Below are 24,836 nucleotides of genomic sequence, written 5' to 3'. Positions count from 1 at the left end.
GATGGAAAGAAAATGGGCTTTGGAAACATACACACAGAAGTTCTAAGCATGCCTCTGCTGTTTACTAGCTATGTGACTTTGAAAGCTACCTAACCTCTCTGAGCCATTACTTAATTCTAAATAAGGATAGTAATTTCTACCCAACAAGGCTGGTGAGGCAGTGATGGAACACTGGCTACTGTTGGAAGTTGATCATTTTAGTCAAAAGATGACTAAGTAAAGAAAACTAACACGTATCCATAATATGTTAAGGAGTTTTCACATGTTCATTCAAAATTAAAGCAGGAAGATGCTACAAATACAATGGGGAAAAGAAAGGCAAGCCAAACATTGTGTAGTTTTGTCACACTGCTATTCTATATAAAACAGATCAAATAATCAATTATACCAACATTAAGAGTCTATTTCTCCTATCTACTGACACCATCCTCACACCTGCATTTAAGCAGCTTCTAATCAAAATGCTTTTTCAACCCTGGTTGTACACTGAAATCATCTACAAAGCTTTGTGGGGGGTGGGGGGAGCAAACAGATGCCTGAGTCCTATTCCTAAAGACTTTTATGAAGCACTGGTACTAGGTTTTAAAAACCTTGGTGATTCTCACAAGTAGCCAAGGTTGACAATCACAGTTTTAATGTGAGAGGTAATCGGGGGCTGCCAATCTGGCATCTGGTAAGCTCTGAAGGGGGCCACGTGCTGAGGGGTCTGGGCATGTGAAGAAACTTTGCAGGAAGACAGTCTACATTTACAGATCCGTTTTCAGATAGAAGTGGATGTCTTCCCTCTAAACCCTTCAATTTACCCATCACTTCAGAGAAACTATTTCTTGGCCTGTGGGGTCACTCTCAGGCACAGCAGTACCCATCGGAGGTGGGTCACCAGGTAAGGTAAAAAGCCTGCCCTAGCGGTCTGGTCCCTGCTTAGCAGTCTCCTAAGCACCAAGGTAGGCACTCCAACTTTTGCTAAATGAATGAATGAGAAACGCAGGGGTGTTATGTATTTAACCAAAGCTATTATCATCAACATCACATCAGATGGTCCATCCACTAAATGGGTCTTTGACCTGACCCCCCACAGCAATCACGGCTGGCTGTAATGAGTCAGCCATGTTTCTACTACCTGTAAATTGACTACACTTGGAAAATATTTATCCCTAAATGACCTCTTCTCCACAAACAAAGTTTCTAATTTGCTCAGTGGCATTATTAGGAAGAGCACCACCCATCAATTAGAATATGTTTGAGGTAAGCACAATTTTACTTTCATTCTAAGGAAGAGAATATGAAAGGAGAGATTTGCTGCAAAAAGGTTGCATTTCTAACTCCACTAGAGTAGCTGAATTAGCATGTTGGCACTGGAAGTACAAGGGAGTTAGGAACTTCAGAGATTTTCATTTTAAAGTATGTTAGTCAAGTCAGCAAATATTTATTGAAAGCTTACATCAATTTAAAGCTTTCAAAGATGATACCAAGATAGGCAAGACTCCCTCCATTCTCATCTTTCAGCTGTGTGGTATTTTACTGTTTAATTTTAGCCTCACATTTATCATGTGAGATACTCATTTTCCTCTCCTGTAAGGGAGATACGATATCTGAAGCTAGGCAAGGTCAATCAGCTTCCTCGAATCAAAAAAAGCAGGTAGGAAGAAGTAAGGGTCAGGACTTGATTCCAGGACTCTCAAATGCTCTCAGCTCAATTCACAGCTGGTTAATATATGAACCCAGAACACCTTCAACATGCATGAAGTGTCATGTAACCAGCCATTTTCTAACTGGGTCCTACCACAAAAACCGTTTTGAGACAGTTGCTTACTGTCTCAAATTCCTAAACTTTATGTGCAAGTATCAGTTTTTCTATATATGAATTTCAATGCTATTATTCATTTCTACGACAAAGTAAATTGCCATTTATATAGTGACTACTTTACTTCAGGTTATCTATCCTGAGTGAAGATTTTTTAAAAGTAAAAGCAACATCAGGTCAAAATCAAGAAAAATTATTTAGTCTGGATCCACTTTTCCCCCGAATCTTGTATTCATCAGCTAGTAACAGTCATAAAGCACCAGGGAAGGCATGGAAACCAAGCATCATTTATCTAGATCATCCAAATCTGGTTTTCAAATCATTCTGAATTTAGAACGTGCATATTGATAAACCCAAAACCAAGAATCATTTTCTTTAAAAAAATTTATAAAGCTCTATATTTAAATTCCAAGTATAAAGCAACCCAACGTGATAAGAACTGAACACAATGACAAAGCTAAGGTTTCTCCCCCAAAAACCTTCAGGACCACTAAATCCTGTCGTTAAAGGCCAAAATACTCCTTCTGGTGACTAGACATCAAGAATAACGCCAATATCACTTGTCCCCAGCTATCTTTACAAGCTACCTGTGGTCCCAAGGCTCTTGGGGATTTGGGAACCATTAATCCAAGCCTTGGTCCTAACAGCAAAGACAAGGATTCTAGAATTTCACTACAGGGGAAGCCATGTGAACAGTTATATGGCCTAAGACCTCCATGTGTGTACTGAAAACTCCAGATCGATACCATACTTCAGTCTACGCATCCTATATATATACCGTGTGCGAATGCCTTTTGTTTTGCATCCTCCTTTTTAACCTACCGTATGTGCCACAGAAGATCCCTTCTTCACAAGAGATAGAAAAATCACTTGTAAACTGCTCCCGACGTAAGGACAACAGTTATAAACAGGCTCCTTAGACCACAGTCAAGTGATCTACAGCACGGAGCTGAAGCACTCCACAGGCCTCTGAATGGGACCGAGGCCCATCAAGAGCCACAGGGGGGTCAGAGCAGGAAGAGGAAAACAGGAAGAGTCCTTTTAGCAACAGAGTGCTGGTGGGAAACACAGTAAACTCCAATTTATCCCAAACTGCGCGTAATTCAAAGCAGCAGCCATTCCCTTGCCACCTACATTGCTTTTAATAGCATACTTTAATTAAAAATTTAATCTCATATTTTAATTAAAAATACACAATCTTCTGGACCCATTTAATTCAAAGGTCACTTTATTTAGTCTTTCTTATTTCAAATTACTACCAATGTGCAGAATACCAAATTACCCCCTCAGGTTTAAAGGTAAAGGTAACAGACCTCCATAATTCTTGATTATAAACCTGGTACATTAATTTCATCCAACCAATATTAAGTGAGACCCTTCTCAACATGGAATTGTGGAAAGTAAAATTCTGTATTAAAATAAGTCATCCTACACATTTCTCACCAACATTTAGAATTCACTTGTTCAACAATTATAGAAAGTCTACTTTTTGCTAGTCCCCAGGGACAAAAAGTTCCTCTTTATAAAACCTACATCCTGCTAGGAGACAAAAGAACAAGCTCTACAGTGTTTGAGAAGAAAGTAAGGGCTCAGAAGAAAAATCGAGGATAGAGGAGAGCGTGGGGAAGAGGGGTCAGGGCTGCTATGTAAAGAGAGTGGTCTCAGGGGGGGCCTCACCCTCAAGGTAGCATCTGATCCAAGACTCGAAGGAAGTAACTCCTAGTCTAACAGGAAAGCTGTGTAAATAGGCCAATTTGAGTGCAAGTTCTACCACAGGGGGTATCACATCCTGCCAGTTCTACCAGCTAAATCTGCTCCCTCCCCCCTCCTCGGTATTATTAACACAGGTCCTCCTGTACTATTCTAACCTGGATTACTGCTACAATACCCTAAGCCACCACCCTTTCCCTATGCTCCTGTCAATTCCCAAACCAACTCTCCTCCACCATGACACTGTCCAGATTATTTTTTTTTTTTAAAGTTCATGTATTTATTTTGAGAGATCAAGCGAGCAGGGGAGGGGCTGAGAAAGGGAGAGAGAGAGAATCCCAAGCAGGCTTCACACTGTCAATGCAGAGCCTGAAACAGGGGTCAAACCCATGAACCATGAGATCATGACCTGAGCCAAAGTCAAGAATCGGACACTTAATTGACTGAGCCACGGAGACGCCCCCAGACAGACCTTCCTCAAAGACAAATTGAATTATGCTCTGGTTTCCAAGGTCGTCATCACTTCTTGCATACTTCCGCTACTTCACACATACTCTAAAATGGACATTCAGTTCCCTGTGCACATCTCTAAGTGGCCAACTCCCACATATCCTTTGAGACGGTCTCTAAGACCCTTTTCCTGACCCAACTTGCGCACTCCCAAAACATACTATTCAATGCTCCTCAGTCCTTCCACAGCCCTTATATTATATCCCTTTATCTTAGTACACATGGGTACTGAGTCAATTTGGATACCTCCCCACCCCACCCCCATTAACCCTTTGAGCAAGGGCAAGTTCCTGACACAGAAAAACCTAGCACAGATTATGAACTACATGTTCACTAAATAAATGAACAAATGAGCTAATTAACAAAGAAACAGCCGTCTGCCTTTCAGGAACTTATGGTTTAAAGGAGAGATGCCCCGGGGCGCCCGGGTGGCTTAGTCGGTTAAGCGTCAGACTTTCGCTCAGATCATGATCTCCCAGTTCGTGGGTTCGAGCCCCGCGTTGGGCTCTGTGCTGACTGCCAGCTCAGAGCCTGGAGCCTGTTTCAGAGTCTGTCACTCCCTCTCTCTCTGACCCTCCCCTGCTCATGCTGTCTCTCTCTCTCCTAGAAATAAAATATTTTAAAAAAAATTTTAAAAAAATAAAGGAGAGATGCCCTGCTCCCCATGTCCCTACACTGTTCCAGATGGATTACAGAACAAAGGTGCGCAAATGGCAGTGTTCTGTCCTTACAAGGGAGTGATGGGAGATTTTTTTTTTAAATAGTTCAAGTAAAATTTCTCATGAAAAATTTCTACAAATACCTTTTAAATGAAATCTCAGTTTTAAAAAATAATGTCACCTAGAGTAATTTGATAGATTTACATAAATCTGTTTCACAAATCTGTAAGTATGAATTATGGGATGTCAGCATGTAATTTTGTTGAAAGTGCTTTTTCACTAATATAATTAAGTCTGCCGAGACTATTCATGTAAAAGTCAAATAAAATGCAGAGTGAATTCTGTAAAAACCTGGTAGTTGAATCAACAATAAAAGGTGACTATGCTGATTGATGTGTATCTATTATTTCATTTAGAGCAGTAGCAATGTTTTATGAAATAAAAAAGGACAAAAGCAGCATGAATCTTTTCTAATCCTCAGTTAGCAGAAACAGGTCACTATGGTCCTCTCTGACAAGCAAGGCTAGTTACAATCTGAGGTCTAATAATGTTTTAAAAAAAAAAAAAAAAAGCAAACTGAAGATTCATTCTCCAAACACCACCCCTATATAAAACTTCACACCTCAAAAAAAAAAAAAAAAAAAAAAAAAAAAAAAAAAAANGGGGGGGGGGGGGGGGGGGGGGGGGGGGGGGGGGGGGGGTGTGCTTTTTAAAGACATACCTACCCCTCCCTCTCCCAAACGCAATAAAGTTGCAAATGCGTTGTTTCTTCAGACGGACTTTCTGTTCTTGGGCATTGGTTATGTGTGTCTGTTCAGACAGGCTGTGTGCACTGCGACTCTGGCACCAAAGCAAGCAGCACCAGACTTTACAAAGGAGCTTTCTTGATATCTCGGATCTGATACGTAACAAAACCATGTGGACACCACACACATCAGGGGAAAGGTTTGAGAGGATCTTAGTAGAACAGAGGGATGCAATCCTCTCCAGTCACCTTTTCTTTCCAAGTTTTAATTCCTGACTTAGCCTGAGTCTCCTCAGATGTAGCACGCCAGATGCCGCAAGACCTTTCATTTAAACACTCAACTAACTCGGGTCAAATTAAACGCGTCCTCCTTGCTGCCCTCTAATGAGGAAGATCAAGTTGTGAGGCAGAGAACTAGTGAGATCCTATTACTACAGAACACACCAGCCTCCCTGAAAACTCAGAGCATTTTTTACCAGCTTCCGGAAGGACATTACCAGGGATTAGCACAAGGAAGGAGAATTCAACCTAGAAGCTCACATAATACAGAAAACAGATGGCTCATTCGGAGACTTATCTTCAAACCAAATGCTAATAAAGCTGGCCCAAGACTAAAATGCCCCAATATTTTAAAATGGTTTTCAGGACTTCACAGATATATTGAGATAATATAAAAGAGTTTAAATTGTAACTTTTCTGCTGAAATCCAAGTTGTAAATAGTGATCATTTGGTAAATATTACCGAAGCAGCCTAATTCTAGAGGGAGCAGTTAACATCCCCAGCACCAAGGGATTTTCAAGTTACTTTAAATGGCCATATCTGTCCTCTGATTATGAACTGGTAGAGCTCTATTTTCCTATGGTTCCAATCCCAGTAATTATGAATCTGCTGGCAATGCAGCGTGACCTTGCTTAAGTTGGTGAAACTGTGGATTCTTAATACATCACAATTTCAGACATTAAGAACTCCCACACAATTCAGTCTTAGGTTATCGACAACAGCAACGGCATATTAAATTCTTGAGTACTGCACATGGGTACTAAGAGGTCTTGCACCTGAGACCGGGAAAATTAAGGAAATATGATCTTTATCCACAGTGAAGTAAATAAACCAATTGCTCTAGCATATACACCTTAGGATAAGATTTTACACTGGACGTTCTCCAGCCAGCGACAGAGTGAGATATTATAGGTTCTTAACACCACAGTTAAAACAAAAGCCAGTTCTCATCACTTACTGACAGCAATTAGTTGCTGTCAAAGAAAAATCAGCAGTCCTACATTAAATACTGGAGCGGTCCTCATGAGAGCAAAAACCGAAAACTGTCAGGTGGCCAGAAAGTCAGATCCTACCGTTCAAAAAAAAAAAAAAATACCCAAACAAACTCTGAGTGAAGGCAAAAACCACTTTCAGTTTAAGTTCTAAGTCAGCTGCCATATTCTCATTACTTTGTTAATGTAATTAACTCTGTACACATTTCTTATAATTAATTTTGTACACACTCCGAGGCCTGTGTTATTTGCTTTCTCCTGTGCTTTCTTAAAAGGCAATGGAGTTATTCGAGTAAGTATCATTTGAGATGGGGGCAAAAGAACTATACCTCACAAAATACTGTTGTGCTATAGAGAGAAACCAGTTAACAACTGCAGTAGTAAAATGGGCATCTGCTGTTTCGTGCACTACCAGCTGGTGTTCATTGACACACGTGCGTGCACACACACACTGGTAAGCAGTCCATCAAAAAGCAGTACAGCTTCTTAATCTGTTTTTCTCCCTTTGTAAGACATTACTTTTTATTCTGATATTGCAAGAAAAAAATTTAAAGGTCCTAAAGCTCTATAATTAGCTCAGTGCCCTTTTGAAACTGTGTCAAAGAATCCTGCAAATCACTATGGTGAGCTTCCTGTTTTGTCCAGAACAGTGGGAAACATCAGTCTACAAATCTCACAGCGTCCTCCTGATTAAAAAAAAAAAAAAAAAAAAAAATCTTGTTAGAGATGAATTTTCTTCTTGAACACGTAATAGTTTTAAATAAATAAACGAATGAGTGAATGCATAAATAAATAATCTCTCATCCACAGTTAAAGGCTCACCAACCCAAACCTTCCCATTCAAAAAGCTCAGTAAGTCTGGGAAAGTCTGCTCAGACTGCTTTGCTCCATACTTGCTTTTATATAAGCTTTCTAGAAGCAAATAGTACCACTGCCTAATTATAAACTGCCATCAACTTATTAGCCTTACATTACACATATTCATAAATTCTCACAATAAGCTCTGTATAGATCTGTACTAATTTTACAGCTATAAAGTTGGAGGCACAGAGATTCTAATTAACTTGCTCAAAGGCACACAGCAAGCCGGTTAACAGTAGGTAGGGCTCTTCAAAGCCAGGATTGCCTTCTAAAGTAGGTCTTTCCAGCATACATTTAATCGCCTTTGACCAAATTTGACATTGAGGCAGAGTCCTTTGCATCCAAAGTTCACAAGTTTTCAACCAGGCTATTCATAATCTCTAAATACACCTGCAATATTTTTCTTGTTCTATGTCATGCAATCGATTGACTGGAATTTCACCATTCTTTCTTAATCCATCAAGATTAAAAAGAAAAAGGAGGAAAAAAACCCTAAAAAAAAGAAGAAGAAGAAGAAGAAGAAGAAGGAATGGCATCCTGCAGGTGCACAAACCATTTAAATCCTCAAAACAAATCCGTCATTACAAAACAGATTAGAGATATCCACATTATAAAAAGATTCATTTAAAACAGGCCTTGATTTGCATACTCTTTTTCCAGAAACTCAGAAAGCAATTCTTATGGCTAAAGCCAAACATGTTTGCTACTGCCAAAATTGTCTCCCACACAAGACACTTCTCTCGTCAGCAGATTGCATTAAAATGCTTTTATACGCACAGTGTGGTTTCCTAGCTGAAGAAAAGCAGGTGGGATCAATGCCACATGCTCTCTACCCTCTTAAAAATCTTTGCTCAAAAATTTAAAGAAGACAGTAAACAAGGGAGATGCAGGCACCTAGTGAACATGAACACCTATAGTTTAATCACTAAGTTTCATCCTCAACCAGGACAAACTTGCAGAAGATATATTTAGCCAGCTGAAACACAGAAGAGAAGCAGCGAGGAGTTGCTTGACAGAGAAATTAAGGAAATAGACATATGGAGAAGAGCTAATGTGTAGAGAATAGAGGAGATGGTTGATCCAAAGGCACAATGACTGAACAGCAAATGGTCCACATAGAGGTAAGGAAGCCGACTGAGAGCAGGGCTGCCCCACATGAAGGTCAGTGCAGCACGCACCAAGCAATAAGAGACCATGAAGAAAAAGAGAACCCGAGAGAAGTCTAGGGAGTTAACTTTGGAAGCCTGGAACAATCAGAACGTACAGATCTAGGATCAAAACCACTGAGGAAGAAATTTTTGACAGTCCAGAAAAGGGACTTGACCCAAATCTCTTTCACTCAAGTCCCCAGAGATCTCTAAACAACAAAAGTTACAGGGTAAAACCCCACAACCTCTTTGGAAAGTCCCTAAAAGTTCCCCAGTTTGAATCAGCTAACCTCCCATCTATTCCTTATTCTCCTATTCCACAAACCTTTGACTCATACTACCATTCTCTGAACCTCTGCAGCTCTACTCTTCCCTTAGAGTAAGCATGACCAACCACTGAGGTGACTGGGTGGCTCAGTTGGTTGAGTGGCCAACTTCAGCTCAGGTCATCATCTCATGGTTCATAGGTTCGAGCCTCACATCAGGCCCTGCTGCCATCAGCACAGTCGGCTTCACTTCGGATCCTCTATGCCCCTCTCTCTGCCCGTCCCCGGCTTTTGTGCACTCTCTCTCTCAAAAAGAAATAAACATAAAAAAATAAAGCATAATCAACCCATTCCAAGTCCGCTATCCTGAAAACTGAACTTTTAGACGAATTACTCTTCTCTTTTGGTGGGCCTTCCGTAATAAGGGCCAGGAATGGAATCAAAGGCAGCTCCTACCCAAGAGCTCAGTACTTCCATGGCCTAACTTCTCACCTTCATAGGAGCAACCAGAGAGCGACCAGAAACCTCCAGAACCTTAATTCTCAGAGCTTAACACAGAGTAGTACCAACCCAAGAGCCTCTCCAAAATATTCATTCACTATGCAGCTAACAGATATGGATAACCCCATCCACCAAAGAGCAAAACCACAGGACTACTCAGGGAACTCTTAATTATTTTCTAACACCTCTTTTACACAGCTGTAAAAATATATACACCTATATTCCACTCTCCCCAGTTTAGCTGCTCTTATGAGTGGAAAGTGTTAATAACTACCATAAATGAACACAAAAGTATTAAACCTTATTTTGAAATTTTGTGCAGCTATCACAAGGTTATACACGACTTCTGAATGCACACGCGTACATACCTAAGTCCTATACATATAAATGGTAAACAAGAAAAAATGAGAAAGGGGGTAAGGCTGGATCATGTATGATGGGGACCCTGGAGGGCATCATATCATATGACATATCATATCATATCACATCATATTTTAAAAAGTTTCAAATAAAGTAAAAACATGGATCATTTCACCTTATCTAAATCATTGATCAAGTACCCATAATATATGTAACCAGGCTTTCACTCAGGGACAACTCTCCACTTTAGTTCATTTTATTTCAAAAAAGAAAAACCATAATTAAATTAGAGATATTTTTAGCAAAGACAAAGGAAGTAAAATTCCAAAGGACATCCATTGTCCCCAAATGACACAAAGATTTAGGTATAAATAACATGTGATTTTCCTTCTCTTTGTACAGCACATTTTGTTTAGTTTATATTTAATAAAGAAAGGCAGTTACAGTTTCAAGAGGATATGAGGAACATGGGTTTCTTTCCCCTCCCCCTCAATTTAAAACAGTCACATAAATGCACTGATTTTTATACTTAGGCGAAATCCCCAAACAGGCCAATTGTGTTTGGTCAGGTTAGGGTATAAATGCTGACTATAAAGAAAACTTATTTAAATACTGCAGACACAGCTTCAGGGACCTCAAGAAAGCCCTCTCTGAAGCATTAAAGAGAAAGGAATCCCAATACAACATCATCTGTAGAGAAGGCCAGCAGTACGAGGTCTAAGTTTAAAGGTTACAGGTCAGATGGGAACAATGGCTACAAATTAAGTCAACGAGGTACTGGACAGAAGTATCCATTTTGTTTTTGCTAAGGGACAGCTATGTACAGCAAACCACTCTTAGACCACAGGGCAATTTGCCTGCCAATTAACAGATGGCTTCTAAAGAGAAATACAAAATGGTCTGGCCACATTCATATCACACATAGCATCTCTGACAAAATAACCTAGTTTAAAAGTTGAAAAGATTAACTGTTGTAGTCCTCCAAATTTAAAAGTCACATAATCACTTTAAGAAGCAAATGCTTAAAAGATTTTGCTTAGACAATGACTCATTAGCACACAAAAGTGATGGGGCACTGTCCACATCAGCATCACAGTAAATGCACCATCATACTGCCCTGGAGAAGCATGGGCTTCTCTCTCACCACTGACTAAAAAAAGCACATTAAAAATGAAATATCCAAATCATATACTCCACAACTTAGTATATCTGACCATTGCTAAGTCTGGATCCAATTTCCCCACAAAACAGTAAAAATCTAAACACAAAAATAATCTTTTTAGCTCACTGTTATTTTATCGTCTCAAGTACCCATGAACCTACAGCAGGATGGTGGGGGAAAGAATTTTATTCAAGAAGGGCACCTAGGGTGCTTAGCTGCTTCAGCCAAAGGGCTTGTGATTCTCGGTCTCAAGAGTCGTGAGTTCAGCCTACACTGTGTAAAGATTACAAAAAATAAACTTAAAAAAAAGAAAAAAGAAACGTACCTAAACTGTAATTTATCTCAAAGACTTTTAAAATGATGCTTTCATCTGCTATTACTGAATTTACTTATTTAAATATCTGAGGTTTATTCACATATCTGAGGCTCATTTTGGGGGCAAATCCTGTGTTTTTACAGCACCAGATTAAATATTAAGCACCACCTGATGTGGGAAGCAACTTCTATAGACAGAACTTTTAGGTTCTGTAAACCCATCTCAAGATATGGGCAAAGACAAGTGGCAAAAGGTATCTCATTCAGAAAAATCCATCTTTTTGGCAAAAAGCGTCCCCTGAAGTACAAGGGGGCTAGAAGTGTAAGGCCTCCTAACTAAGCCCTAATATGTAGATCCGTTAAATAATACCTCATCTGTGAGTAGAGCTGGGCTAAAGGCACTAACGCTCAGCCCTGCAAGTCTACCATCTACCTTGCCCTGGTCAACTAAGTTGCACAAATAAATTCATATCAGAACATTCCAGTCAGTCGTAGTAAAGGACCTCCTACGCTATAAAGTGCTATACAAAATGCCAGGTATTCAATTATAAGTACACCACTCAAATGAAGATTTCACTAAATACTAATCTTTCAGCTCATTCCAATATTCAATAGCCTTTGGTGTCAAGGAGTTTTCTTACGTTTGTTGTTGACAATTTCTTCCTTGCTATTTACAAAAGAGAGGATTAAATAGTTATATATTATAAACTCATCTCCTTTATTTTGGGAAAACTTGAAAAATCTTATGTATGGTACTAGGTCATTTACTCAGTAGTCAAACCCTATTCCCAAACATAATGCAATCTATAAATTAAGGGCTTATTCTGGCTGTCCTCATGAATACCAACATTATTAAGGTATTCCATTTATATCTAGATTACCAATCTTATCATCCTCAAGCAAGAATATTTCCTAGCAAGAAAACACAGGGACACCTGAGTGGCTCAGTCACTTAAGCATCTGACCTCGGCTCAGGTCACGATCTTGCAGTTCAAAAGTTCAAGTCCCATGCTGAGCTCTGTGCTGACAGCTCAGAGCCTGAAGCCTGCTTTGGATCCTGTGTCTCCTTCTTGCTCTCTCTCTCTGCCCCTCCCCCGCTCATGTTTCTCTCTCAAAAATAAACATTAAAAAGAAAAACACATATTTACACTGATATGAATCTCTTTAGCCCAAAACCTTCTGTATTGTATCGGGCTTCTTGACCTCTGCTCTTCTCTAAATAAATCACATCTGAGACTAAAGGAAGTGGAACTTACACTCTGTTTAAAAACCTATCGTCTACACACCGTAAATTGTACAAGTGTAAAAACTTCAGATACCTCTGAGATTAGCTGAGATTCAGATAAAATTTGACTGGCTCTAAACAGCATTCTTCTGAAGAAAAGGAGAGGGACACATTCTTTCTTAAGCCTCCAGAATATGAAATATTAAACAATTAAAAAATTCAATTACGCTATTCTGTGTTACCTGCGCATCTCATTTTAGCCCTTGCACTCTTAAAACATGTAAATTAACTCAGAATTTGTTCCCCTTCCCAGCGATTCTCAAGGCTTTTGACTGACTTTCAAAACCAAAAAACTAAAAGTTAATTACAGTAGTAACTACATTAGCTATCAAATCTTATCAAATGATTGCCCTCAAATTTAAAATCTTACAATCAGATATAATGACTTCCCTAATCTTGCCTGTTGCCCCAAGACTTTGGATTCCATTATTCCTCAAAGACCTAACTTGTCCCTTTGCTTTCATTTTCTGTCATTTTTATCTGTTACAAGAAGTGAAGCAAGATTCCTAAGGAAACACAAAGTGACCAGGAGCTAGACTATTAGAGTCCCCAGAGGAATTCTGTTTTCTCTTAATGCAGAATCTACAGTCTAATGATCGTGTTATTCAAAGGCTTTCTGTATCATTTCCTAAAACCTGGTGATACCCTGACCACACCATTACCCTCCGGAACCCCACGCCATGTTTCCACTTAAAGCTACTTGAACAGATATCCCATTTGTAATCCTCTAAGCTTACATAAATATCTTAACAGGTTGCAGGGAGAGAACATAAAACCAACTGGATAGTCTTTCAAACAACTAGTTAACAATTCTCCATCAGTGACTAGTTAACAAAATAAAAGTAATATAAAAAAGAAAAAGGTAAAACTAGTATTTGATCTTTTCAAAGAAAACTGAAGACTGCTCCAAAAACCACGGATAATGACAATGTGTCCCACGGACTCGGTGGGAGAACTAATTGACACACCATAACCAGCCTACTCAATACATTTTAAAGTAGACGAAGAGCAAACTATAATTCATTTCAGAGGTATGAAAAAAGCTCTCAGGGACCAGTACCAGGGTTAGGAAAAAGGATTCAGAAAACAGTGCCTTGGAGGCGACTGTGTTATTGACCTGGTGGCTCCTTAAGACTGGATTTAAAGCATCAAAATGCCGGGGAAACAATTGTTCCCTCAGGCTTCAGTTACCTTAAATACAATGAAACGACTCAGGTTTGCCTGTTTACATGCTGCTGTGCCTCCTTTAAACCTTACTTTAAAAGGAGAATTTGACTTTCTCAGGATAAAGCCCAAAGGTCAAACAGGTAGTGGAGAGTCAAGGACATCATTGCCTGTAGTCTACAAAGTAAAAAAGTAATGAAATCTATCACCTCAAATGCAAAAATGCAAATTTCTGTTGAGCTGGACAGGAGGTTGGGGGTGGATTACAGGATTTGTGAGCCATATACACTCCCCCTTCAAAACCAAAGCATTATGTAGAAAACAGAGTTCCAACAAAAAGTACAATGATGAGAAAAGAACTCATTAAGAGCTAAAAATAAACTCTAATTCACAATATGCATACGGATTTAACAAAAAAGGAAAACAAGATGTAAAATTGCATCTGCTAAGTTAACCATGCCCTCGTTCGTGGAAATCGCCACCCTCCCCTTACACAAACTGAAATCTGTAAAGTCTGTAGTGACTGAATAAAAGCAAGGCTTTAAATGTTTTCAATGAATATTCCAACAGAAAGAAAACAAAGGGATAGCAATTTTGTTTTAAGTCCTCTGATTTGCTAACACTATAGGAATACTGGGCTTCTTAACATCCAAACACACAGGGCTCTGCATTTCCCTACCTGAACGTCTTATTTTATGAAATCAGAATATTTGGTAATAGTGTTTACAACTGATATTAAAGGGGTACTAATTTTTAGGAAGAAGAAGTCGATAGAAGTGAAAATAAGATTCAGTTAGTTTTTATCTAACCAATACCTCATGACTCAATTTAACAACTTGCTGACCTTCCAGGCCAATAAAAGACCACTGGGGAAGCTTAGCTGAGAGTACCTTCATATTTTAAGTCAAGCTCATTCATTCTGAATAACACGCACACACTACCACACAGAGCAATAACTCCACACTCCAGCACTCTAGTTCATGGAGACTGATGTATTATCATTAATCATCTTTCTGGGCTCCCAAGTCTTGCCTTGAACTTCCTATTCTCACTCTGTCCCACCTCTAGAAAACCAATTATCTTGGTCAAATCACCTGGAAAGTGAAGAACAAGACATTAGCTTTGGATTCTTCCCACATAATACCTGAGAAATCATAAGAATTCTAAGGCAACAGATCTCTGCAGATTTTTTTCAAAAAGTGGTTTACCTAAGGAAAAGTAGTCTGCAATTGTTATGTAAGTGAATGTGTATTAACTGGTAAGAAAGGGATAGGTGAGTATGCCTGTGTGCTACCCACTTTATAAAAAACTCAACTTCAGTCAAACAGCTCACATATGGCTACATTAAGTAAGTGGCTGGCCTCTGATATGAACTTAGTGTAATGTGTTCTTTCTAAGCTAAAACCTCTAAAACAGCCTCATTAGGTCACTTCCCTACCTGGGGAGTAGCAGGTAGCAGGGATTTTGTTTCAACATTAATCCTGAGAACTTGATCCCAAGCTAAGTAAATAACAACCCTAGTGTACATAGGGGTTTGGTAAATCCTATTACCACTGCATTCATGTCCATTTCACAAGGAAAGATACAAAGGAATGCAATGAACACAGTTTAAATTGAATACTTCCATCTCGCATCCCCACACGCCCCACCCCCTTGTGAAGGAGGCATACAGAATCTTTGTTCTTATTCAGAACAATGATCACCCCTCAATGAACTAAGTATGATGTATGACATAAAGTTGAGTAGTCAGATCACAAAAAGATAGTTTTAACTGAGATCTGTTTCTTCACAATACTTGGAAGAGCTGCCAATGCTGCTTTACAGCTTTAAAGCTCCTCAGAATATAGTTGATGACAGATACCATCACCAATAAAAGGACATTCAAGGGTGTCAAAATATTGACACTGTAAAACTTTAAAAAGCAAAACCACGTTTTAAGGAGTAAAACATGCTAACTAAAGCCGATGCATAGGCTTCTCAAATCAAACGACACTCATAAGTAAAATGCCAGGAAATATTTTTTAAAGCTGACCTTTTTAGTTGAAAAGGCAAGCGCTGAGGGTTTCCACAGCTCTCAAAATTCAGTAGTAGCAATGCACTCCACTGAGTCAATTAACTTAGAACAAGCTCAGAAGAGGTTGGCGAATTATAAAGCAGTTTTAGCTTCAATGACCAACTATTCTGTTCAGGAAATGTTTAAAAAGAAATGTACCAACAGGTGCAAAATAAAAATGCTTTACTTTATTCATAATTTAGAAAGTTAAAAAAAAAAGGCTATTACAAAGGTAGTGTAATAAATAAAATAGTGAAATAAGAACCATCAAAAAAAGAACAGGTTGAGTTTTACTGTATCATAAAGGAACTCAATTTCACACCTGAGGATAGACAGGATTTTAACATTCTTTGGATTACAAAAGGAAGAAGAAATCCTGTAGCAGAATTTAATTGCTCTTTATCTTCTACGGCTGAGTTCACCATTTTCATTCTCATCTATATTATCTGTCCATCATTAGCAGGACAGCCACTAAATAATAAATTGAAAGTGATTTTTATTCTATGCTACCACTCCTGATGCAGAAGTAAATAAAAACTAAGGGGAAAAAAAAGTGTGAAAAGATCCACAATGGCAAACAGCACACAAGCATGCACGCTTTGCTGAATTTTACGGGAAGAACTCCTTACAGAACTTCAACTGCATTTTCTATTAATTTGAATACATTAACAAACATTTGTGTTTTGTATCAAATTAATAAAGGAACAAGTCAAAAGCACTAAACACATGCTCTCAATCTACTGATCATTCTAGAAGCCCCAGTGAAGATATGAGTCAAGAAGGCATGGAATCAAAACTCCTAAACCTCATTTGCACAATAGATTCAACCTCATCCTCCCAGTAAATATTCTTTAAAAGCTGCTGAAAAAATGTGTAATCAGCTCTAGGGAGTTCCAATACTTCTCTTCATTTCCTTCTAATGGAATAAAACAAAGTGACATAAATATCAACATAAAGAAAATCAGAGAAACTGAAATCCCAGTAACTGACAAATTAATCAGCAATGATTTTGTTTCAAACTCTTCTGTAGCCTCACAACAGTTATCTTTTCTTCCCAGCAACTAGCCTTTTCAGGTTGTACTACCAGGGGATATCCCAAGGGCCTTTTCTGTTTAGGTTTGTTAACAGAGAGTTAATTTATTGCATGATAAAGGGGTCCTAGAAGATACCATCCCAAATACACTACTTTTGCCTAAGGAGTGCTCCAAACAGAAGGCAATTAACAATCAACAGACACAGAAAGAGCTCTCTACCCTATCCTTTTCTGTCTAAAGAGTAAGTCACAAATTTCCCTTGTACAGAGGTCCCCCTCCTCTGTGCCAGAAAGAGCAGAGCAACTTTCACCACTAGAGATGGAGAGCTGGCACCAAAATGAACAAACGTTGCTAAAATATAAAATAGCTCAATACCTACTATTAGTTTCCCCCTTGTGATTCCTGGTCACTTCCTCAAAATTTATGATGCCTCAAAACCCAACCCCCTTTCCTTTGTTAAAATGGTATATAACCCCATTTATTTGAGTTTTCTTTTTTGTGAACTCCAGTGCACATATGACAATAAAAACTGTGTGCCTCTTCTGTTGAATCTCTTCCTTCCCCATTTTATTGAGATATAACTGACAAAAAACATTGTATAATCTATCCTTTGTTGGTTCAGTCCCCAGGGGCCTATGAATGAAACTAAGAGAATTAAGGAAAAGTTTTTCTTCCCTGATAATGGTAAAGAACTTCTTAAATTTGATACATTTTTAATTTCATCATCCTGAAATTCTTCACCTATATTAATGCTGACACAGAAATATGTTCTATAAAACATTCCCAATTCAAGGCCTGAGTGGAAAAAATCAACAGAAGAATTTTAAAGTCTTTTCCACAAAACTTTTAAAAAAAAGGTTCTACAGTAATAACATCAAATTTTTAAATGGCTGATTAGCCATGACCTTTGGAAAAGGCAAAGGTGCAATTTAAAAATTAGGTTTAAATATATATTGATAAATATACATAAAGTTTCTTTAGCACCACCAAAGGGGAAAACAACACTTTACACAAATTTAGTCACTAAAATCTAAGAATAGCTATATTCAAATGTATTGCATTCCATCGTTAATACTCTAGGGATCCCCAAAGCATTTACCTTGTGGAGCCAAGTTCTCTAGTTTTGTGAAGACCTGAGCACACACCAGCCTTTCTGCTAAATCTCTAATTAAATAGCACCCGGAGTTTGCAAAGTGAGGTGTTTATTAAGCCAGCCAGCCACCCACTCTGCCCTTTTCAACTACCTGTCTGAAAGAATCAGAATTCTTAATCTCTTGATACTATAAACACTGAACAGCTAACCTCAGGATTGTAACTGACACACACAACCATCTTTCAAATTAATGTTCATCAAAACAGCCTGAGGCTCACTCTGATTGACTTCACAGTAATGAGTGCTATTAAATTTGAAGGTATGCATTAGAAAAATAAAATACCACTTATCTGTTTCAATCCTGAGAAGCTATGATTGTATTTGTTTAACATAAATAAATAAATAAATAAATAAATAAATAAATAAATAAAAGAGGGGGGTGGCGCCTGGGTGGCTCAGTTGGTTAAGCTTTGGACTGATTTCAGCTCAGGTCATGATCTCAGATCTCACCATTTTGGAGTTTGGCCCTGATTCCAGGGGATTCTCCCTCTTTCTCTGCCCCTCTCCTGCTCGTACTCTCGCACACTCTCTCTCAAAATAAATAAACTTAAAAAAAATAAAATAAAAACTGCCAATTATCTGATAAATAAGTAAATAAAAAGAAGAGAATAGAATGCCATTAAAATGAAGTCTGAAAATCACATCATTTTGATAAAATAAACCACAATCAAAACTAACTTCAACATTTTCAGGAAGCAACAGACATAACTCAAATCCACCTAAGAAACTTATTACAAAAATAAAAGATTTTACCACAGGCCCTAAGGCAAAACAAGGTGAGAGGAGGGAGTCTGTTGCCACAGATGACTGAGAGGTAATCAACAGTGGCAAAGTCCCTCTTGGGCCCCCTATAGTTTGTATATGATTATTTGGGTCTTTTTTTTTTTTTTTTTTTAACATTGATTTATTTATTTGAGAGAGTGAGAGAGGAAACAAGAACGAGTGGGGGAAGGGCAGAGAGAGAGGGAGGCACAGAATCGGAAGCAGACTCCAGGCTCTGAGCTATCAGCTCATAGCCCCACATGGGGCTTGAACCCAAGAACCATGAGATCATGAGCTGAGCTGAAGTTGGATACTTAACCAACTGGGCCGCCCAGGCTCCCCTCTTCAGGTCTTTGTTTTTCCTTTTTGTCTGAAAGATTCTAGTTGGCAGCTGATGGGGTGGGCACAGGACCTACCTCAAACAATTCCTAGAATAACAGTGAAGACATCACACCAAGATAAAAAGGAGTACCACTCATGACCTGAGGTCTTCGACCAACTATACTTTCTTCGCTCTTCTATTAGAAGAAAGGAAAAGTAACAATGACAGAACAAGATCTCTTGGATTTTTGAAAACTAATTACACATGTACACACACCCTTTCAGGGACAGGTCAGGTGTTCGTAAAGACAGAGCCTAATGACTTTTAAACTTGACATATCTAGTACTAAATACCAGAAGTTAACTCCTCAGAAACCAATGCTGGGGAGGGGACAGCACCTGAAACTTAGTTTACCACAGAATTAGGCACTGTGGTTATAACAACTCTCCCACCCATCTCCAGCCCAAGTTCAGGTAAACCTGGATAATTCTGGATCTATCTCCATGCAAAATGTTCAGGAAAAGAAGTGGGTTAACTCCCAAGTAAATGGAACATTCTGGGCCCTAGAGCTCAAAGATTCTGATTCAGTAGGTCTGGGCAGGCCCCATGAAGCTGCATTTCTGGTAGTCATCCCAAAAGATTCCAAGGCAGGTACGCTACTGACTATACTTCAAAAAGCTGATTCCCAAGACTGCTTGCTTGCCCATCAAAAACACCTGGGGAGTTTTCTGACAACAGATTCCCAAGGTCTCCAGAATCTCTATTTTTAAAAACTTCCTCACATGAGGATGTATAGCCAGATTTAGGAATCACTGAGGTAGAATATCCAAACTCCCAACTATAGACTGCAAAGTTTCTAGAGAAGCATAGATGTTCTCCTTCATTTTATGTATCTCCCAGCCCTTTACTCTCAAAAATCTCTCATTCTGCTTCTGAAGATGACACACGCACCAGAAGATGCCCCTTGGTAAATCTGTACAGGTTGGGTGTCTCACTGTATATTCATCAGTTAGTCCTAAAGTTAATTTTTTAATGAGTGCTGGCCTCCAACAAAAGGCAAGGAGGAAATATCCCGGGAAAAATCAGAAAACCAGAATTCTGGTACCTGCTCTACTGCTTCGTAGGCATGTGGTCTTGGACTAGTCATTTAAACAAACCTGGGCTTCAGATCACCTGTTATGTGAGGGAGCTGGCTAAGATCACCTCAAGGACTTTTCTGATTCTAACATTCTATTACTCATTCCTTGCATCATAAAATCCATTTCACTCCTCTAGAATGCAGCATCAGCAGGTGTCAAGGACTCTGAAGTGCATAAACTCAAAGAGATGGACCGACATCAGCTAAACTGTACAAGCAGCAGTAGCTTCTCATGATGAATGCCTATAGACAGGAAATGGAATGAAGCATAAAGCTGGGCACAAAACCAAAGAAAGGGCCTGAAAAACAACATAATAAATAGAATTTAAGCCAACGAGAAGATTACTATATGTACTACTGAAGAGATTTCTTAATGTATTTCTCTAATCCTCATTCTATCAAAATAGTGACATTAATTTGCCAACAACAACACAATCTAAAAATTATACACTCTTTTTTTTAGGACTTAGGAAAGAGGCACACACTTTCCTATCCGATTTTTTTTTTTTTACCTGAGATAGTTTCCTAATTCAGCATTATTTAAATAAGGAAAGGTTTAAGAAAAATGAAAAACAGTAACTTAAATATTCTTTCCCAACAGTGACCTCATAGTTTTCTTACAACCCAAACAATTAATGCCCACTTCTTACAAAATCGGAATACAAAGAGCTGGCCCAGGAGCTCTCAGGGAGGTAGGATAAATTGGATAATTAGACCAAGGAACTCAAATTTAACCCTAAAAATGTGTACTGAGAAACTGCAAAAATTGGCTGATGCTGAACACCACAGGGCAAAGTTCAAATCCTCACACATTCTTTCAATTTTTCTAGATATATTAACAGCACCTTCTTAGGAAGACAGGCCCACTCTGTAAAGTACAACCATTCAAAATCCAGTTTTAGAAATCCACCATTTACTGGACTATTTTGTTCTATACAAATATTTACTAAGAAAGAATTAAAAACGATATAAAAAATAGATCTGAGATAATTTATGATTGCAGCTAAATGAGTCAGAGCCTTCTGAACACTGTTTTAACCCATACTAACAAGAAGAGGTCAGTGGGCTAAGTCAAAACACAGTTACTAGAGGAGGTCCTTTATATTCTACTTGCCTACTCGACTTTTTAATCCATTATATAGTTCATTACCATGGATGTTCATCTTTGACACATGCTCATACTGTGCTGATATAAACAGGTAACAGAGAAGTTTCAGACTGGTAATCAGTTAAATGAAAGCCTTTATATGCTGAATGGAAATCTAGTATTGGGGCAATATCCCCTAAAATAAGTTCTGTGGTCAAATAAGGCCAAAACTAATTTCTTTACTGTAGGATTTTAATATATGGTTTCTAATATGCCAATGATCTGCAGTTTGGCTTTTAAACAGGAATCTATGAAGGGCAACATTTCTCAAACTTGTCAATGGTATATTCATTTTAAAGAACAAGTATGGCTGTGTCTTATGAAGTGAAGTTTAGAAAACATCTTCTGACCCTCCTGTTCACTATGGATTTTCCTAGGTACTCTGTTTGGTTACTAGAGATTTTAAACAGAAATTTTACCATGGTGGAAAACTTAATTGGCCCCTTCTTACTGAAAAGACAACAGGGTGTGGATGGGGGGTAAAGGAAATGGACAGGAAATACTAATGCACTTTGCCAACACCTAACCATGTACTTCAAATCACCATGAACTACAGCTCTTTTAGCACTGCTTATCACACTAAAGACAGGGAGGCAAAGGGTCTGAAGACACAGAATTCCAACTAATCCAGCTGCACCATAAAACAGATCTAATAAAAGACTTCTGAAAGAATAACGCAATTCAAGACTGACCAGAGATGAGAGATAAAAATCGGTGAGATGTTTTCTGTGGAAGATGCCTAATACAAAGGACGTATGATTTGCTTCATATTTTCATCTACTCTCAGTATCATAACAAAAGATGTACCTGGTTCAAGTTTTGTTTTTCGTTTTTTGGGGTTTTTTAATAGTAGGGATAGCTATTAAGGTGTCAAACAAGAAATCACATCATTGATGTCATGGCCTTTATACCATTTATTACATAGTCATTTATGTCAAAGAGGTTGCAAAATTCATGTACAAAGATGCTGTTTTGCTAAGAACATATTAATAGAATTCATGGTCAGGACAGACAAATATAAGAGTTATTTTCTACTTTTTCCAACTTTTCAAAAACCTTTTCTTTATAAATTTCATGTATGCAGTTCACACAGATTTTAGAAAAAGAAATGGAAAAGTATTATCCATTTCATTATCAGCATTCAAAAACAACAAACAAATCTTCCCAATGGTGTCATGGTGAACATCTAACATAATTAGTTAAAATATAAATACTCAGTATGGATTGATGACAACCAGGTTTTACTTAGTTTTTACTTGATTTAAATAAGTTCTCTCTGTGAGCCTCAATTTGTAGCTCAAGAAAATATGACTGTGAGGCCGGGCAGACGTGATAGTCTAAGAACTTACTCATTCACCCTGGAGACGGTAAGCTGCTGTCTTGATAAAAGAACACCTAAAGGTACTATTTCAGGCAAAGTATAAAATGATCTCAGAAATTTCCTAGTGAGACCCCTTTCTCTGCCCTCTCCCTCATTTTACCAAGGGAGACCTGAGGCCAAGAGTGGACTTGTCCATAGTCACAGGACTAAATTTCAGAGTCCCAGTCCAACTCTTGACACAGTCTATAGGTATTCTTTACCCATTTCAAATATTTAGTTTTGCAGTAGGAGTTATAAGTCACGTAAAACAATTTTATATTCACCAATTTTAACATTAGCATGAGAAATTTAGCCTTTGTACACCTCACATATTCTCCATGTCTGAAAACAACTCCTGAGGGAAACAGGAACCCTTGTATCCCAAGAACAAGAACATGTTCCTCATTTAGGCTTTGGCTTCTTCTAAGAATTCAGTCAAATCTTACAAAATACTAAGGATATTTTCCACCACCTAATATTCAAAATGTATTATCAAAGGCCAAATTACTCATCCTCTCATTTTTATCTTCAGGAGAAGAGGAGCACTCTTATGCCACTTTCTCCTTTACTCATCAAGGAACAAAACATTAAATCCTGCTACACTCAAATTATATCAGTACAAATATTTATACACTGACAACGTGAACACCACCATTTACTCTGTCATATATATTATAAGCAGGACTATACAGACTTAAGGAAAAAGACATTTTAAGAGGTTTCTTCCTTCTTCCAGAGTATTCTTCTTATAACTCATTATTAAAATGCTCAATCACATAAGCTTAGGGAACTAAAACTAAAGGTCAACATGACACTTTCTGTCCCATACACACATTTTTAAAAACAGTTTTCAAAGATGTTATTATATAGCTCAGGGTATATAAAAGTCTATAGTTATAACATAAACCGCCCATAAAAAGGATTTTATGCTTTAAAAGAAAAACAAAACTCTAAAACCTAAGTTTCATGCTCCTGATGTAACCAGTAACAGAGAAGGTACTAGACTGTAAAACTGCATCACTGAATGATCTACTAGGAGGAAACCCATTATTTTCTCACACCTTGAAACGCAATCCTTTACAGGTGAGTAACCTATACAAAACTGCATACCTGTTATTTTGTCTCTTACAAGCTTACAGGACTCTATCTCACCAATGCTCCCAAAGAGACTCTTTAGTTCCTCCTGTGTCATGTTCTGAGGAAGGTAGTTGACTATTAAGTTGGTCTTGCTGTCCTCTGTGTTCCCAGAGTCAACCGGTGATGAACAGTTGTTGTTTATGGTGGTTGGACCATTGGCTGTGTTATTGCAAGTTGGCCCATTAGACAGTTGTGTTTCCATGGCAGCAATTACCTGCTAAAAACAGAGAAAATAAGAAATGTCAGAATTCATATTTCACAAACTATTAGAGATTCCAACCAAGAATGTAAATATGTGTCACTAAATACAAGTCGTTCTGCTGAAATTACAACAAAGCTTCAACAAAAAGTGCAACACCTACACTAATTTCTACTTCATATATTAAGCTAGTCAATTTAAGTTCACAATTATACTTTCACATACATATACCATACATGCACATAAAAGCACAATTTAAATGTTAAACATTCTCTAGAACGGCACTCTGGGTCTACTCATATACCCTTACTCACCTGCAGTGTCCACAGACTCGAGGAAACATAGTACCAAAGGGCACAGAATTAAACCCTGACTATAATACATACTATGAAACAGAAGTTCTTAACATGCTACCAGAAAAACAAACCAAGAATTGGTCTTCCTAACTCTGAAGAGATTTTCAGTTAAGCCTAAGAGTTTCAATATTCTAAAACTGACAGACATCCATTAACTTAAAATCAAGGAATAAGAGTACTTTAAAAAATATAAATTTGTCAACATGTACTGTTTTGGTTACATATTGAAAATGTTTTTGATTGACAATATCTTATACTTCTTCTGTTGGCAAGAACTAAGAAAAATATCAGATGTTAAGTGTTAGGGCATGAAAAGGATTTGCAGGATAACTTGGAAAGGAAGCTAGGCATACGTAGTGTACCTTGTAGAACCTAACAAGCCATTCTTGTCAACCCTGGCAGCTAAAGATCAC

General features: G+C 38.2%; 1 protein-coding gene across 2 annotated transcripts in view; it reads right to left on the bottom strand.

The window, feature by feature from the left end:
• Positions 1–24,079, bottom strand: part of ELAVL2 (ELAV like RNA binding protein 2) — a 65,889-nt gene extending 41,810 nt beyond the window's left edge. For both annotated transcript variants that reach the window (XM_039219929.1, XM_039219930.1), the window contains exon 1: positions 23,842–24,079. In XM_039219929.1, the coding sequence (XP_039075860.1) occupies positions 23,842–24,070 (229 nt within the window). In that variant the 5' untranslated portion in view covers positions 24,071–24,079. The remainder of the gene's footprint in view (positions 1–23,841) is intronic.
• Positions 24,080–24,836: the final 757 nt, after the last annotated feature.

The sequence above is a fragment of the Hyaena hyaena genome, unplaced genomic scaffold (assembly GCF_003009895.1).
Source record: "Hyaena hyaena isolate Hyena2069 unplaced genomic scaffold, ASM300989v1 scaffold_850, whole genome shotgun sequence".
In the NCBI taxonomy this organism is placed as follows: Eukaryota; Metazoa; Chordata; class Mammalia; order Carnivora; family Hyaenidae; genus Hyaena; species Hyaena hyaena.
This window is presented reverse-complemented; position numbering and strand designations above follow the sequence as displayed.